Genomic DNA, 14,027 nt, shown 5'->3' with positions numbered 1-14,027 from the left:
GCCATTGGACATTGTCCGCTTGCTTTTACACCAGCTGGTGGCGGAGACTTTCAGGTGGCTTGTTGCATCTTGAGTGAGAGGGGCCTGTTGGATCACAGCACATCCTCCCCAGGTCCCGTATAAGTCATATAATTTATGAACTTCTGTTTCCTTCAGTCGTCCTGAAAAGAAACTGTAGGTCAAGGTTTGGCTAAACTTTTTCTGTGAAGAGCCAGATAGCAAGTAATTTGGGCTTTGTGGGCTGCATACAATCCTGTCAAATATTCCTCGTAAAAATTTTCTTTTAACAATCAAGTAGAAATTTTAAAAACAGTCTTAGATTATGGGCAGATTTCGGCCAAAGGCCATTGTTTGCTGGCTCCTTCATTAGATCCAAACAAAACATCGACTTCAGTTCCCTTTTATTTTCATGTGTTCAGATTGAAAGGGAATTCAACAGAACATCATACTATACTTCTTATATGACATGCCTGTGGCTCGAAATTCTTATTTTTCTTCAGTGTTTCGGGTAACACAGGCATTTAAATCTGACTGTTGAGGAAAGATAGGAAAGGCTACCTTCCTTGGAAAGTTGTAGTTACTGCCAGGCTGACTGGGACAGTCACTCCCTTGCCTTGACCTTTTGCCCCCACTATGAAGAACTTTAGAAGAATTGATTGAGAAGCGTCCAGCACAGGCTCAGCTGTGTTGTTATTTTCAGACTCTGGCCAAAGGTTGGGCAGTGCTTAGCCACTCTGAGCTCTGAAAAGGCAACTAGCAACTGAAAAACCCTTATTTATTCAGGTCTACCATATTGCTGACAAAGAGCATGCTTGTGCCTGTGTAGGGTGCGGCCTTGCAGACGCGGTTGCTGTTGTATAGGGCTGCTCTGTGACTGGATGCTTGTGTGTATAGGGTCAGGGTCCGCACCAGGCCTTCTCCCCATCCTACCACCTCCTGGTTTTTTTGGGGGGTTGGGGGGCAGGGGTTATGGAGGAAGAGGGAAGCATAAAATGGAGCACCATGTCAATTTTTTTTTTTTGAGGCGGAGTCTCGCTCTGTCGCCCAGGCTGGAGTGCAGTGGCGCGATCTCGGCTCACTGCAAGCTCCACCTCCCGGGTTTACGCCATTCTCCTGCCTCAGCCTCCCGAGTAGCTGGGACTACAGGCGCCGCCACCACGCCCGGCTAATTTTTTGTATTTTTAGTAGAGACGGGGTTTCACTGTGTTAGCCAGGATGGTCTCGATCTCCTGACCTCGTGATCCGCCCGTCTCGGCCTCCCAAAGTGCTGGGACTACAGGCTTGAGCCACCGCGCCCGGCCGCACCATGTCAATTAATACAGCATTCAAGTTAACAAATTAGACACAGACCACAAAATGATTGTTGGCATTAGTGCTGCAGCGTGAGTTGTATATGCTTGAGGGGTGGATCCAGATATGTGCTTTTCACGTTAAATGCATATGGATGGGAGCCTATAGGATGTAGTAAAGAATTATATTGGAAAATTAGCCTTCTCCCCCCACCCCCTTAGCTCTCGCCCTTGCTATTTCTGTTGTGTAAGCCCACTTTTTTCTGGTTGTTTTTTGTTGTTGTTGTTGTTGTTCTTTTTATGAGACGGAGTCTTGCTCTGTCGCGCAGGCTGGAGTGCAGTGGCACCATCTCAGCTCACCACAACCTCCACCTGCTGGGTTCAAGTGGTTCTCATGCCTCAGCCTCCCGAGTAGCTGGGACTACAGGCGAGTGCCTCCACTCCCAACAGATTTTTGTATTTTTAGTAGAAATGGGGTTTCACCGTGTTGGCCAAGCTGATCTCAAAGTCTTGGCCTCAAGTGCTGGGATTACAGATGTGAGCCACCGCACCCTGCCAAAGCCCATCTTTTTTTTTTTTTGAGACGGAGTCTTGCTCTGTCGCCAGGCTAGAGTGCTGTGACACGATCTTGGCTCACTGCAACCTCCAACTCCCTGGTTCAAGGGATTCTCCTGCCTCTGCCTTCTGAGTAGCTGGAATTACAGGCATGTGCCACCATACTAGTTTTGTATTTTTTAGTAGAGATGGGGTTTCTCCATGTTGGTAAGGATGGTCTCGAACTCCTGACCTCAGGTGATCCACCTACCTCAGCCTCCCAAAGTGCTGGAATTGCAGGCATGAGCCACCGCACCCAGCCTCCTATTTATTTATTTATTTATTTATTGAGACAGACTCTCACTCTGTTGCCCAGGCTGGAGTGCAGTGGCGCAGTCTTGGCTCACTGCAACCTCTGCCTCCCAGGTTCAAGTGATTCTCCTGCCTCAGCCTCCCGAGTAGCTGGGATTACAGGTGCCCATCTAATTTTTCTATTTTTGGTAGAAACCAGGTTTCACCATGTTGGCCAGGCTGGTCTCAAACTCCTGACCTCAAGTGATTCGCCCCACCTCAGCCTCCCAAAGTGTTGGGATTACAGGTGTGAGCCACGGGCGCCCAACCTGTCCTTTTATATTTAGAGAGCATTCTATTCTAGTGATACATGATTTCTCTTGTGTGGCCTGATTTCCAGGCACTGCAGGCCCTAGCCTTGAGTTATTTGCAGAAGCAGGAGGATCTATTATCCCAGCTCCTCAGCAGCCTGGCAGTAGAGTATGCAAAATGAGAAAGACTCCAGCAGGTAGATGTCAGACTATTCATAGTTACTAAGGGTCCCTAGAGGCTGACACACACACACAAGGACAAAGTTACTAAGGGAGGCTTCTAAATGCATCCTTCCTAGCAGTTCACATCTTTCTGTTTGAATTTGAGTATAGTATATTATTTTAGGGACATCTTCCAATATGGTTGCTTATAACTAAGATATGTAAGTTAGTCGGGCGCAGTGGCTCACGACTGTAATCTCAGCAGGTTGGGAGGCCGAGGCAGGCAGATCTTGAGGTTGGGAATTCAAGACCAGCCTGGCCAATATGGTGAAACCCCGTCTCTACTAAAAATACAAAAATTAGCCGGGCATGGTGGTAACCACCTGTAATCCCAGCTACTGGGGAAGCTGAGGCAGAATTGCTTGAACCCAGGAGTTGAAGGTTACAGTGAGCCAAGATCGTGCCACTGCACTCCAGCCTGGGTGACAGAGTGAGACTCTGTCTAAAAAAAAAAAAAAACGGCCAGACGCGGTGGCTCACACCTGTTGTAATCCTAGCACTTTGGGAGGCCAAGGCAGGCGGATCAACAAGGTTAGGAGATCGAGACCATCCTGGCTAACATGGTGAAACCCCATCTTTACTAGAAATACAAAATATTAGCTGGGCATGGTGGCGGGCCCCTATAGTCCCAGCTACTCAGCTGCTTAGGAGGCTGAGACAGGAGAATGGCATGAACCCGGGAGGCAAAGCTTGTAGTGAGCCGAGATCACGCCACTGCACTCCAGCCTGGGCGACAGAGTGAGATTCCTTCTCAAAAAAAATAAATAAATAAAAGATACGTAAGTCAGATTTACAACTTTAATGGACTAGCTGGTCCATTAAAAGGACTTTTCATATCAAATTAGCATATTAAATGAATGCCGGTTTCCATGTAAATAGGTCTTTATTTGCTATAACTTTTGCTTTTAAAATTGATAACTAAAGACAATTTTAAGAGAACATGGTTTTCACAGTTTCTCCTTCCTAATTAGTTATAGCTTTCATTTGAAATAGCCGGGCAGCTTGACTTTAAGCTCTTGTAGAAGTGTTCCTCTCCTCTTCCTCTTGATAAGCCACAGCCAGTTGCTTCACAGTTTTTCATGAATTTAGCCACTTTTTCTTCTGGCCAAGGTGAATCAGCAATTGGGAACAAAAGAGTCTGCAACTTGCCTCAAAAATCTGAATTTTGCAGCTAACTACTGCACATATGGTAAATTACAATATTCCTAGTGGCTTCTGAAAGCTGAACTCTGAGCAGTGACCACAGAGGCAGGCCTTGAGAGGAATGCTGACCTTAGTTACTGGTAGAGGCACCCTCATACCGTCTGAACCTTTTGCCTTTGGGCTATTAGCAGAAGTAACCCTGCCTCCAGCTCCTGGCCCTCCAGCTTTCCTCCCCACTTTCCCTTAGTCCCACTGTGGTGAAGCCAGGACCTTATCACATGGCTGCAGGAAGGGGCCAGTCTTTCCTTGGCCAGTTCATCCCGTACACCAAACCCAAAGGCCTGGGCTTTTCCCCAGACACCTTTGTCATGAGTCAGTAGGGAGTCCAGGGCGCTTTGACCTGGAAGACCCATTTTCAAATGTCTTCCTCTATAGAAAGAGTGACCCATGATTAGTGCCTTGGGTGAGTCGCTTTCTGGGAAATGGAGTAGGGTAAAGACCTTTGAAGGTCCATCTCTGGGGACCTGACCCAATGTCGATCTTGGGCACTGTGAGGCTGGAGGATGAGGAGGGAGGCCCCTTCCTCTGGCAAGGAGTGTTGTGTTACTCAAATTTCGAAGGCTGGATATCCCGTTTCTTTGTGGGGAAGCAGATGTTGACCAGCTTGCCTTCCTTCCTTAGGTGGTTTTTTGGCAAAATCCCCAGAGCCAAGGCAGAAGAAATGCTTAGCAAACAGCGGCACGATGGGGCCTTTCTTATCCGAGAGAGTGAGAGCGCTCCTGGGGACTTCTCCCTCTCTGTCAAGTAAGTATTTCCTGCTGCAGTTGCCTGGAATCCTGTCTCTGACTGATCCAAATTGTGAAGCCATCGGTCAGGTGCTGGCTACACACAAAATGGTGGAGGCTTAGCCTAAACAGTATCTTCATTTCACATTAAAATCCTAATTTCTGGCTCCTCTCAAAATGAGTTCTAGAAGCACTGGATGTAGATTCCCATGTGGACACAGCCTTCAGGAGGTGAGCAGCACACCTGCAGCCAGCCGGAGCCTGCCAGTTTTCCCTAGTGCCCAGCACTCCTGAGCTTCTGCCCTCTGAGGGATTCCCGCAGTTCTCTCAAATGGAATAGTGGCGCGCCTGTCGGCTGCCTTGGCTTGCCTTGCTCAGATCCCCTGGCTTAAATCCACCAGCCCCATCCTAGGCCCTCACAGTCACTTAAGAAGGCTGCTGCAGGGGATTTGGGGCTTGCATTTCCCGGTGGAAAGTTGAGGTGTGAAAGGGAGCAGGTAAGCAGGGAATGGAGAAGACAAGAAGTTCTGTCGCCATGGAGAATTGTGGAGAATAGAAATCAGCACTTGAAGATTCTCAACAATTCGCACCGCATCTGTGAAGTCAGGATTTTGAATTAAATTGTTATTTCTATATGTTTTTTACTTTCAGTTCTTTTCTAGTTAATGTATTATCATAGGACCCTCCCCAGGAGTCTGACAGATCACTTCATCACTTGTATATAAAGAAGTGATTAGGTTCAACATTCAGATCACTACTTAATTTACATTACATTAAGATTGTTTTTGAGGCCGGGCCGTGGTGGCTCAAGCCTGTAATCCCAGCACTTTGGGAGGCCGAGACGGGCGGATCACGAGGTCAGGAGATCAAGACCATCCTGGCTAACATGGTAGAGAAACCTGCGTCTCTACTAAAAAAATACAAAAATGGCCAGGTGGGGTGGCCAGGTGCCTGTAGTCCCAGCTACTCGGGAGGCTGAGAGGCAGGAGGAGAATGGCGTAAACCGAGGTGGGCTTGCAGTGAGCTGAGATCCGGCCCTGCCTCAGCCTGGAGCATGAGGCAGACTCTGTCTCAAAAAAAAAAAAGAAAAAAATAGGCGGTGAGTGGCTCAGAAGCCTGTAATCCCAGCTGGGGCCCGAGGCGGTGGGATCACAAGGTCAGGAGGTCCCGAGACCATCCTGGCTAGCTGCGGTGAAACCCGTCTCTACTAAAATACTTGAGGAGGCAGTGGGCGGCCTGTAGTCCCAACTACTCGGGGAGGCTGAGGCAAGGAGAATAAGTGAACCGGGGAGGCCCGAACTGCAGTGAGCTATGAGATCCGACCACTGCACTCCAGCCTGGGCGGCAGAAGCCGAGACTCTGTCTCAAAAAAAAATGGAGCAGCCTGGCCAACATGGTGAAACCCCGTCTCTACTAAAAATAGAAAATGCTTATGAGCATAGTGGCACACACCCGTAGGCCCAGCAACTCAGGAGATTAAAGCCAGAGAATCAGTCGAATCCAGGAGGCGGAGGTTGTAGTGAGGCCGAGGATGGGCATTGCCTCAGCCTGGGCGTGAGCAAAACTCTGTCTCAAATTTTAAAAGCTGGGGACAGTGGCTCCACCTGTAATCCCTGCGCCACTTTGGGAGAGCCAAAGGCAGAAGCGGATCACCTGAGGTCAGGAGTTCGAGACCAGCCTGGCCAACATGGTGAAACCCTGTCTCTACTAAAAAAAATACAAAAATGGCCTGGGCTTGGTGGCATGCATGTGCCTGTAATCCCAGCTACTCAGGAGGCTGAGACAGGAGAATCACTTGAACCCGGGAGGAGGATGAGCCAAGATCACGCCACTACACTCCAGCCTGAGTGACAGAGCAAGACTGTGTCTCAAAAAAAAGAATAAATGAATGAACTGAGTATCTTATTTGGTTTTAGAATCACTTAATGTGTGATTAAAATGTAGATTTTTTTTTGAAATGTAGATTTTAAATTTATAGTTGCGGCCCAGCATGGTGGCTCAAGCCTGTAATTCCAGCACTTTGGGAGGCAGAGGCGGGTGGATTGCCTGAGCTCAGGAGTTCGCTACCAGCCTGAGCAACATGGCAAAACCCCATCTCTGCAAAAATCGAAAATTAGCCAGGCGTGGTGGCTCTTGCCTGTAGTCTCAGCTATTTTGGGGACTGAGGTGGGAGGATTGCTTGAGCCTCGGAGGTCGAGGCTGCAGTGAGCCAAGATCATACCACTGCACTCCAGCCTGGGTAAAAGAGCAAGACTCCATCTTTAAAAAAGAAAAGAAAAACTGTCACCTGTCTTTCTTTAGTTTTATGCTGACCCAAATGTAACTGAAACCATATAAAATGAGGAGAACAAGCAATAAATCACTGGGTGGTGGCCAAAACCACGGGGGCAGCCACGTGCTCGGCTGGAGGCTGCCTGTTTGCTCAGCAGAAGCTCTCAAACTTCCATTTTCTCAAGTAGAATCTTTTAAGGATTTAATGCATTTATTGTTTTAGAAGCAAAACAGGTGTCATGACTCTCTTTAACAACACACACACCCCTTTGCAAAAGAGGTTCAAGAATCAACACTCTTCAGATGTTTCTTAGTTTTAGGATGTTTTGAGCCTGTGATTTGAAACACAGTAGTTAACATGCTGCTCATTATTGGGGCCCTGGGCTCTTTTAGAAACCACCTGCGTTGCATGGGTGGAAGTAGGCCTCTGTGGGGCCAGAAGTGCCGTGGGATATACCCTTGCTAATGAAGCTTTCACCTTTCACATTTTGTCTTACATGTAAAGCAGTATTTTTTCCAAATGTGGGGCATCTTGTGCTCAGTGGCTTCCTTGAAGCTCAGTGCTGCCACCTGCTGGATTGATTTTCTGACGCCTTTAGTTTCCGTCAGCTGAAAGACTGAAGGACTGAAGGAGAGGAGGGACTCCATTCATTGAACAAGCACTCTCAGAGAATGCCTTTTTTTTTTTTTTTTTTGAGACGGAGTCTCGTTTGTCGCCCAGGCTGGAGTACAGTGTCCCAATCTCGGCTCACTGCAAGCTCTGCCTCCTGGGTGCAAGCGATTATCCTGCCTCAGCCTCCTGAGTAGCTGGGACTACAGGCACATGCACATGCCACCACACCTGGCTAAATTTTTGTATTTTTAGTAGAGATGGGGTTTCACCGTGTTAGCCAAGATGGTCTCAATCTCCTGACCTTGTGATCCGCCCACCTCGGCCTCCCAAAGTGCTGGGATTACAGGCATGAGCCACCGCGCCTGGCCAAGAATGCCTTTTTGAGTGCCTGGCCAGGTGAACAGGACAGGCAGAAGCGCCCTCGCTGGGCTGGTGTTCTAGCCAAATATCCTGTGACAGACCCTGTGAGCTAGTACCAGCCAGCCACACTGTTGCTGGTTTTGCTAGCCAGTGTAAAAGGGTGTGATCTGGTGATGGAGAAGCTTTTGGGTTTCGAAGCCTGGGCCTCTTTTATTGTGCCAGTGTGTCCTTTCATTCAGAGACCTTTTCCCCATGAGTGGATCTAAAATTCCTGAATGGAAAACATGACTTTGAACTATTCCCAGTTACGAGAGAATTGTTGAAAGTATTTCCAGCCCTCCTCGCCTTCTTCCTGCATATAACATTTTAATTATTTTTTGATTCTAAGGAAGTTAAGTCACACTTCTTTGTCTTAAGAAAGGCTGTTTTATTTGTTAGGGTTCAGGGCACATGGACTGTTTTTTTCTTTTTTTTTTGAGACAGAGTTTCACTCTTGTTACCCAGGCTGGAGTGCAATGGCGCAATCTCAGCTCACTGCAACCTCCGCCTCCTGGGTTCAAGTGATTCTCCTGCCTTGGTGTCCCGAGTAGCCGGGATTACAGGCATGCACCACCACGCCCAGCTACTTTTGTATTTTTAGTAGAGATGGGGTTTCTCCATGTTGATCAGGCTGGTCTCGAACTCCCAACCTCAAGTGATCTGCCCGCCTTGGCCTCCAAAGTGTTGGGATTACAGGTGTAAGCCACCGTGCCCAGCCTGGACTCTTTATCTTACAAACATCTTCAGAATGAGAGTGATGGCCTGTCCCTGTCTGGTTTCTTCATGTTGTCCTGGTGCCCATCAGTCATAGGGAGGGGTCTGTTCCAGGGACACGCAGTGAGGAAACTTGTTACTCTGCAGTCCCTGAGGAGTGCTGCCGGGACAGTGGTTCTCTCAAGGTATCGCTTATATGGGCAGATAGCCTTCGATTTTCCAGGTTAGAGCCTTTAGCCGGTCCATGTGCTCTCTGTCCTTCCCAGGTTTGGAAACGATGTGCAGCACTTCAAGGTGCTCCGAGACGGAGCCGGCAAGTACTTCCTCTGGGTGGTGAAGTTCAATTCTTTGAATGAGCTGGTGGATTATCACAGATCTACATCTGTCTCCAGAAACCAGCAGATATTCCTGCGGGACATAGAACAGGTGCCACAGGTAAGCCTCATCAGGGTGAGATGGGATCATTTTAGAAATTAAGAATAGCTCCTCAGTGTGCATTCCTGTGGGAAAGGGGAGGTGACCCTTAATCAACATGCAGGCGCCCTTCAGGGATTGCCACTGGGGCTTCTGTGCTCGTTACTGAACACGTTATCCTCCATTCACACTAAAAATTTCTTGTTTCTGGCCCAGCGTAGTAGCTCATGCCAGTAATCCCAGCTCTTTGGGAGGCTGAGGCAGGCAGATCACTTGAGGTCAGGAGCTTGAGACTAGCCTGGCCAACATGGTGAAACCCTGTCTCTACTAAAAATACAAAAATTAGCCAGATGTGGTGGCGCCCACCTGCGCTTGGGAAACTGAGATGGAAAAATCGCTTGAACCCAGGAGGTGGAGGTCGCAGTGATCTGAGATTGTACCACTGCACTCCAACCTGGGTGACAGAGGGAGACTCCATCTCAAAAAAAGAAAAAAAGAAAAAGAAAGATTTGTTTTTTTAAATACAGGATTTTTGCTTTTCCAGAGGCAGTGTGTAGCCAGCTTGCCAGTCTCTCTAGGGAGATGGTCTTTAACACACCCACCCAAAGATCCTGTCCCTGGAGGCAAATTATGAGGAAAACTATGCTTGTGAGGGAGTGAGGTCGGCACTGTTCCTGTCCCTCGAGCCCTGGTCATAAGTTACAGTTAGAGTCCCTTATGTTATGCGAGCTCCAGAATTTTAGGCTCTAACATCTTAAGGGTGTGGTAGAAGGGATTTGCAGATTCTGGGCCCACAGCCTAAACACAGACGGCTGTTTCTGAAGAACTTTCCCCTCCAAGCACTGCCTGCCCTCTACTTGATAATACGGCACAGTTGGCCACCCTCCTCTGGGAGACATACTCTAGCATTTTCTGAGCACTGGGAAAGATCACACTAAACCCGCTTGGCCTGTAAACTTAGAAGAGGTAAAAATAAATGGGGGGTTGGGAGATGGGAGGTGAGTTTAGAAAACATGGAGAATTTGGCACGCATTCGTTTCCCCCTGGAACCCGTCTGGCCTCGGAGGTGGCCGGCCACAGACCAGGAATGCAATATGGGTTTTTCCTGCTCCTGTTTTGCAGCAGCCGACATACGTCCAGGCCCTCTTTGACTTTGATCCCCAGGAGGATGGAGAGCTGGGCTTCCGCCGGGGAGATTTTATCCATGTCATGGATAACTCAGACCCCAACTGGTGGAAAGGAGCTTGCCACGGGCAGACCGGCATGTTTCCCCGCAATTACGTCACCCCCGTGAACCGGAACGTCTAAGAATCAAGAAGCAATTATTTAAAGAAAGTGAAAAATGTAAAACACATACAAAAGAATTAAACCCACAAGCTGCCACTAACAGCAGCCTGTGAGGGAGTGCAGAACACCTGGCCGGGTCACCCTGTGACCCTCTCACTTTGGTTGGAACTTTAGGGGGTGGGAGGGGGCGTTGGATTTAAAAATGCCAAAACTTACCTATAAATTAAGAAGAGTTTTTATTACAAATTTTCACTGCTGCTCCTCTTTCCCCTCCTTTGCCCTTTTTTTCATCCTTTTTTCTCTTCTGTCCATCAGTGCATGACGTTTAAGGCCACGTATAGTCCTAGCTGACGCCAATAATAAAAGACAAGAAACCAAGTGGGCTGGTATTCTCTCTATGCAAAATGTCTGTTTTAGTTGGAATGACTGAAAGAAGAACCACTGTTTCTGTGTTCTTCGTATATACACACAAAAAGGAGCGGGCAGGGCAGCTCGACGCCTTTGCTGTTTAACTTCCTCCAGAGGAGGGGGCTTGTAGGAATCTGCCTTCCAGCCCAGACCCCCAGTGTATTTTGTCCAAGTTGGCAGTAGAGTGGGGTAGAAGGAAAGCATGTCGCTGCCTCCATGGCTTCCCTAGAAAGCCTGCCTGGGCCGGGCAGCGCAGTGGCTCACGCCTGTAATCCCAGCACTTTGGGAGGCCAAGGTGGGTGGATCACAAAGTCAGGAGTTCGAGACCAACCTAGCCAACATGGCAAAACCCTGTCTGTACTAAAAATACAAAAATTAGCTGGGTGTGGTGGCATGCGCCTGTAATCCCAGCTACTCGGGAGCCTGAGGCAGGAGAATCACTTGAACCTGGGAGGTGGAGGTTGCAGTGAGCCGAGACCATGCCATTGTACTCCAGCCTGGGTGACAGAGCGAGGCTCCATCTCAAAAAAAAAAAAAAAAAAAAAGCCCTCCCAACAGCCTGTCTCTTTCCACTTTGTTGGCCCTTCCAGTGGGATTATCAAGCATGTTGTTTTTTCATAGTGCCTTTTTCCTTATTTCGAGGGTTGCTTCTGAGTGGTGGTGTTTTTTGTTTTTGTTTTTAATTTGTTTTGTTTTAAAATAAGTTAAAGACAGTCCAGAGCTTTTCAGCCAATTTGTCTCCTACTCTGTGTAAATATTTTTCCCTTGGGGCAGGGTAGAGCAAGGGAGACAAGCAGGAGTGGAAGGTGAGGCATTCTCCTGCTTGTACTAAGCCAGGAGGCTTTAAGCTCCAGCTTTAAGGTTTGTGAGCCCCTTGGGGGTTCAGGGAACTGCTTGTCCAGGTTGCAGTGTGAGTGTGACGGGCTACCGGGGCAAGAGGGAAGGTGGCCACCCAGCTCTCCCACATCCCACTGGATCTGGCTTACAGGGGGTTGGAAGCCTGTCCTCACTGTCTCGGGGGTTGTGGCCCCCACCCCATCACTATATGCACCCCTGGAACCAGCAAGCCCCAGACAAGGAGAGCGAAGGAGGAAGTCATGGGAACGCAGCCTCCAGTTGTAGCAGGTTTCACCTTATTCCTATGCTGGAGTGCACAATGAGAGTACTCACTTCTCACCTGTCTTGCTCTTAGATTGGGCTGTGGCTTTCATCCTGTGTCCCCTGACCTGTCCAGATGAGCGTGAGGGCAGCATTGGGAAGCCAGAGTGCTGCTTGTGCCTCCCTTGCCAGTGGGCTGTGTTGACTGCTGCTCCCCACCCCTACAGATGGTCCCAGGAAGCAGGGAGAGTTGGGGAAGGCAAGATTGGAAAGACCAAGGCCTCGGCAGAGATCTCTGTCTTTTCTCCACTTCTGGTCCCCTGTAGTGATGTGCCTGTAATCTTTTTCTCCACCCACTCCCCTTTCCACGACAAAAACAAGGCTGCCTCCCTCTCTCCGGAGAGTTGGTGACAGTTGGGCCTCTCGGTCCCAAAGCGGCTGATGGGAGTCTCCCTCCGACTCTGAATATGAACAGGGCCTGGGCCTGGAGCGTTCGCTGTGCCAGGAGGCGGCAGCTCTTCTGGGCAGAGCCTGTCCCTGCCTTCCCTCACTCCTCATTCTGCTTCTCCTTTCCTCACTGATGATAAAAGGAATCTGGCATTCTGCACCTGGACCATTTGATTGTTTTATTTTGGAATTGGTGTATATCATGAAGCCTTGCTGAACTAAGTTTTGTGTGTATATATTTAAAAAAAAAAAAATCAGTGTTTAAAGAAAGACCTATGTACTTAATCCTTTAACTCTGCGGATAGCATTTGGTAGGTAGTGATTAACTGTGAATAATAAACATACAATGAATTCTTCACTTGGTATCTTTTTTTCCCCTTGTCTGCCTTAAAAATTTAAAAACCGCCTTGGGGAGTCAGGAATCTTGGGTCCTTATTTCAGACTCACCCAGCTTACATCCCCCTAGGGGAGCATGTGGGGCTCACAGGCCCTCCTGGGAGCAATGCCCATAGTTAGCTGTCAGGAACTCCTGGGGAGCCTATTAGTAGTACAGAATTGCAAACCGCCCCCCATCCTTGGACATTAACTTTGAGGACACAGACATGCCCTGCTGTTTCTGATGTAGAGAAACCACTGACCACGCTTTGGGGACTCTGGTCTAGACCAAGGACTTTGGGAGGATAAAGAGCTTGGCTTATTTCGTTCTCCTGTTCTCTGTGTTAAACAAGGAGAAGGACAGAAACACCTATGAAGAAATGATTTTTATGTGCTAAGTAAGTAACTAAAACCTACTTGTTTGCTCAATAGGCTGCTTTTAGGGTGAGACAAGGCATGTTTACACACACGTTGGCTACAGAGACAAAGAATACTTAACAAAAAAGCAATGAGGGCTAGCCATGGTAGCTCATGTCTGTAATCCCAGCACTTTGGGAGGTCAAAGTGGGGGATCACTTGAGCCCAGGAGTTTGAGACCAATCTGGGCAGCATAGGGAGACTCCCCGCCTCTCTACAAAAAGCAAATTAGCCAGATGCAGTGGCACACGCCTGTCTCTTTCCACTTTGTTGGCCCTTCCAGTGGGATTATCGAGCATGTTGTTTTTTCATAGTTACAATTACTTGGGAGGCTGAGGTGGATCACTGGAGCCCAGGAGGTCAAGGCCACAGTGAGCTGTGGTTGCACCACTGCACTCCAGCCTGGGCAGCAGGGTGAGACCTTGTCTCAAAAAAGTAATAAAAAAGGGCCAGGCAGGGTGGCTCACGCCTGTAATCCCAGCGCTTTCGGAGACTGAGGCGGGTGGATCAGGAGGTCAGGAGTTCAAGACCAGCCTAGCCAACATAGTGAAACCCCATCTATACTAAAAATAAAAAACTTAGCGAGGCATGGTGGCGGGCACCTGTAATCCCAGCTACTCGGGAGGCTGAAGCAGGAGAATCGCTTGAACCCAGAAGGTGGAGGTTACAGTGAGCCAAAATCGTGCCACTGCACTCCAGCCTGGGTGACAGAGCAAGATTCCGTCTCAAAAAAAAAAAAGGTAATAAGGGCCGGGCTCAGTGTCTTACACCTGTAATCCCAACACTGAGAGGCCGAGGCGGGTGGATTGCTTGAGCTCAAGAATGCCAGACCAGCCTAGGCAACATGGTGAAACCCCATGTCTACCAAAAATGACCTGAGTGTGGTGATGCACACCTGTGGTCCCAGCTACTCAGGAGGCTGAGGTGGAGGTTGCAGTGAGCTGAAGTCGTGCCACAGCACTCCAGCCTGAGAGACCTATTACCAAAAAAAAAAAAAAAAAACCCAAGA

The 14,027-nt window shown here is 48.6% G+C and overlaps 1 protein-coding gene and 1 pseudogene across 4 annotated transcripts in view; both read left to right on the top strand.

Annotated features, from left to right (window-relative positions):
* GRB2 (growth factor receptor bound protein 2) overlaps nucleotides 1-12,584 on the top strand; it is an 86,778-nt gene extending 74,194 nt beyond the window's left edge. For all 3 annotated transcript variants that reach the window (XM_003913427.4, XM_021927958.2, XM_017950969.3), the window contains exons 4-6: nucleotides 4,472-4,594; nucleotides 8,839-9,007; nucleotides 10,109-12,584. In XM_003913427.4, the coding sequence (XP_003913476.1) occupies nucleotides 4,472-4,594; nucleotides 8,839-9,007; nucleotides 10,109-10,294 (478 nt within the window). In that variant the 3' untranslated portion in view covers nucleotides 10,295-12,584. The remainder of the gene's footprint in view (nucleotides 1-4,471; nucleotides 4,595-8,838; nucleotides 9,008-10,108) is intronic.
* On the top strand, nucleotides 10,592-12,584 carry LOC116270971 (annotated as a pseudogene). The gene is made up of 2 exons (XR_004179257.1): nucleotides 10,592-10,613; nucleotides 11,530-12,584. The product of XR_004179257.1 is annotated as an uncharacterized LOC116270971 (transcript).
* Nucleotides 12,585-14,027: the final 1,443 nt, after the last annotated feature.

The sequence above is a fragment of the Papio anubis genome, chromosome 17, assembly GCF_008728515.1.
Source record: "Papio anubis isolate 15944 chromosome 17, Panubis1.0, whole genome shotgun sequence".
NCBI classification, from domain to species: domain Eukaryota; kingdom Metazoa; phylum Chordata; class Mammalia; order Primates; family Cercopithecidae; genus Papio; species Papio anubis.
The sequence above is the reverse complement of the archived record's forward strand: the minus strand, read 5'-3'. Positions and strand labels throughout refer to the sequence as shown.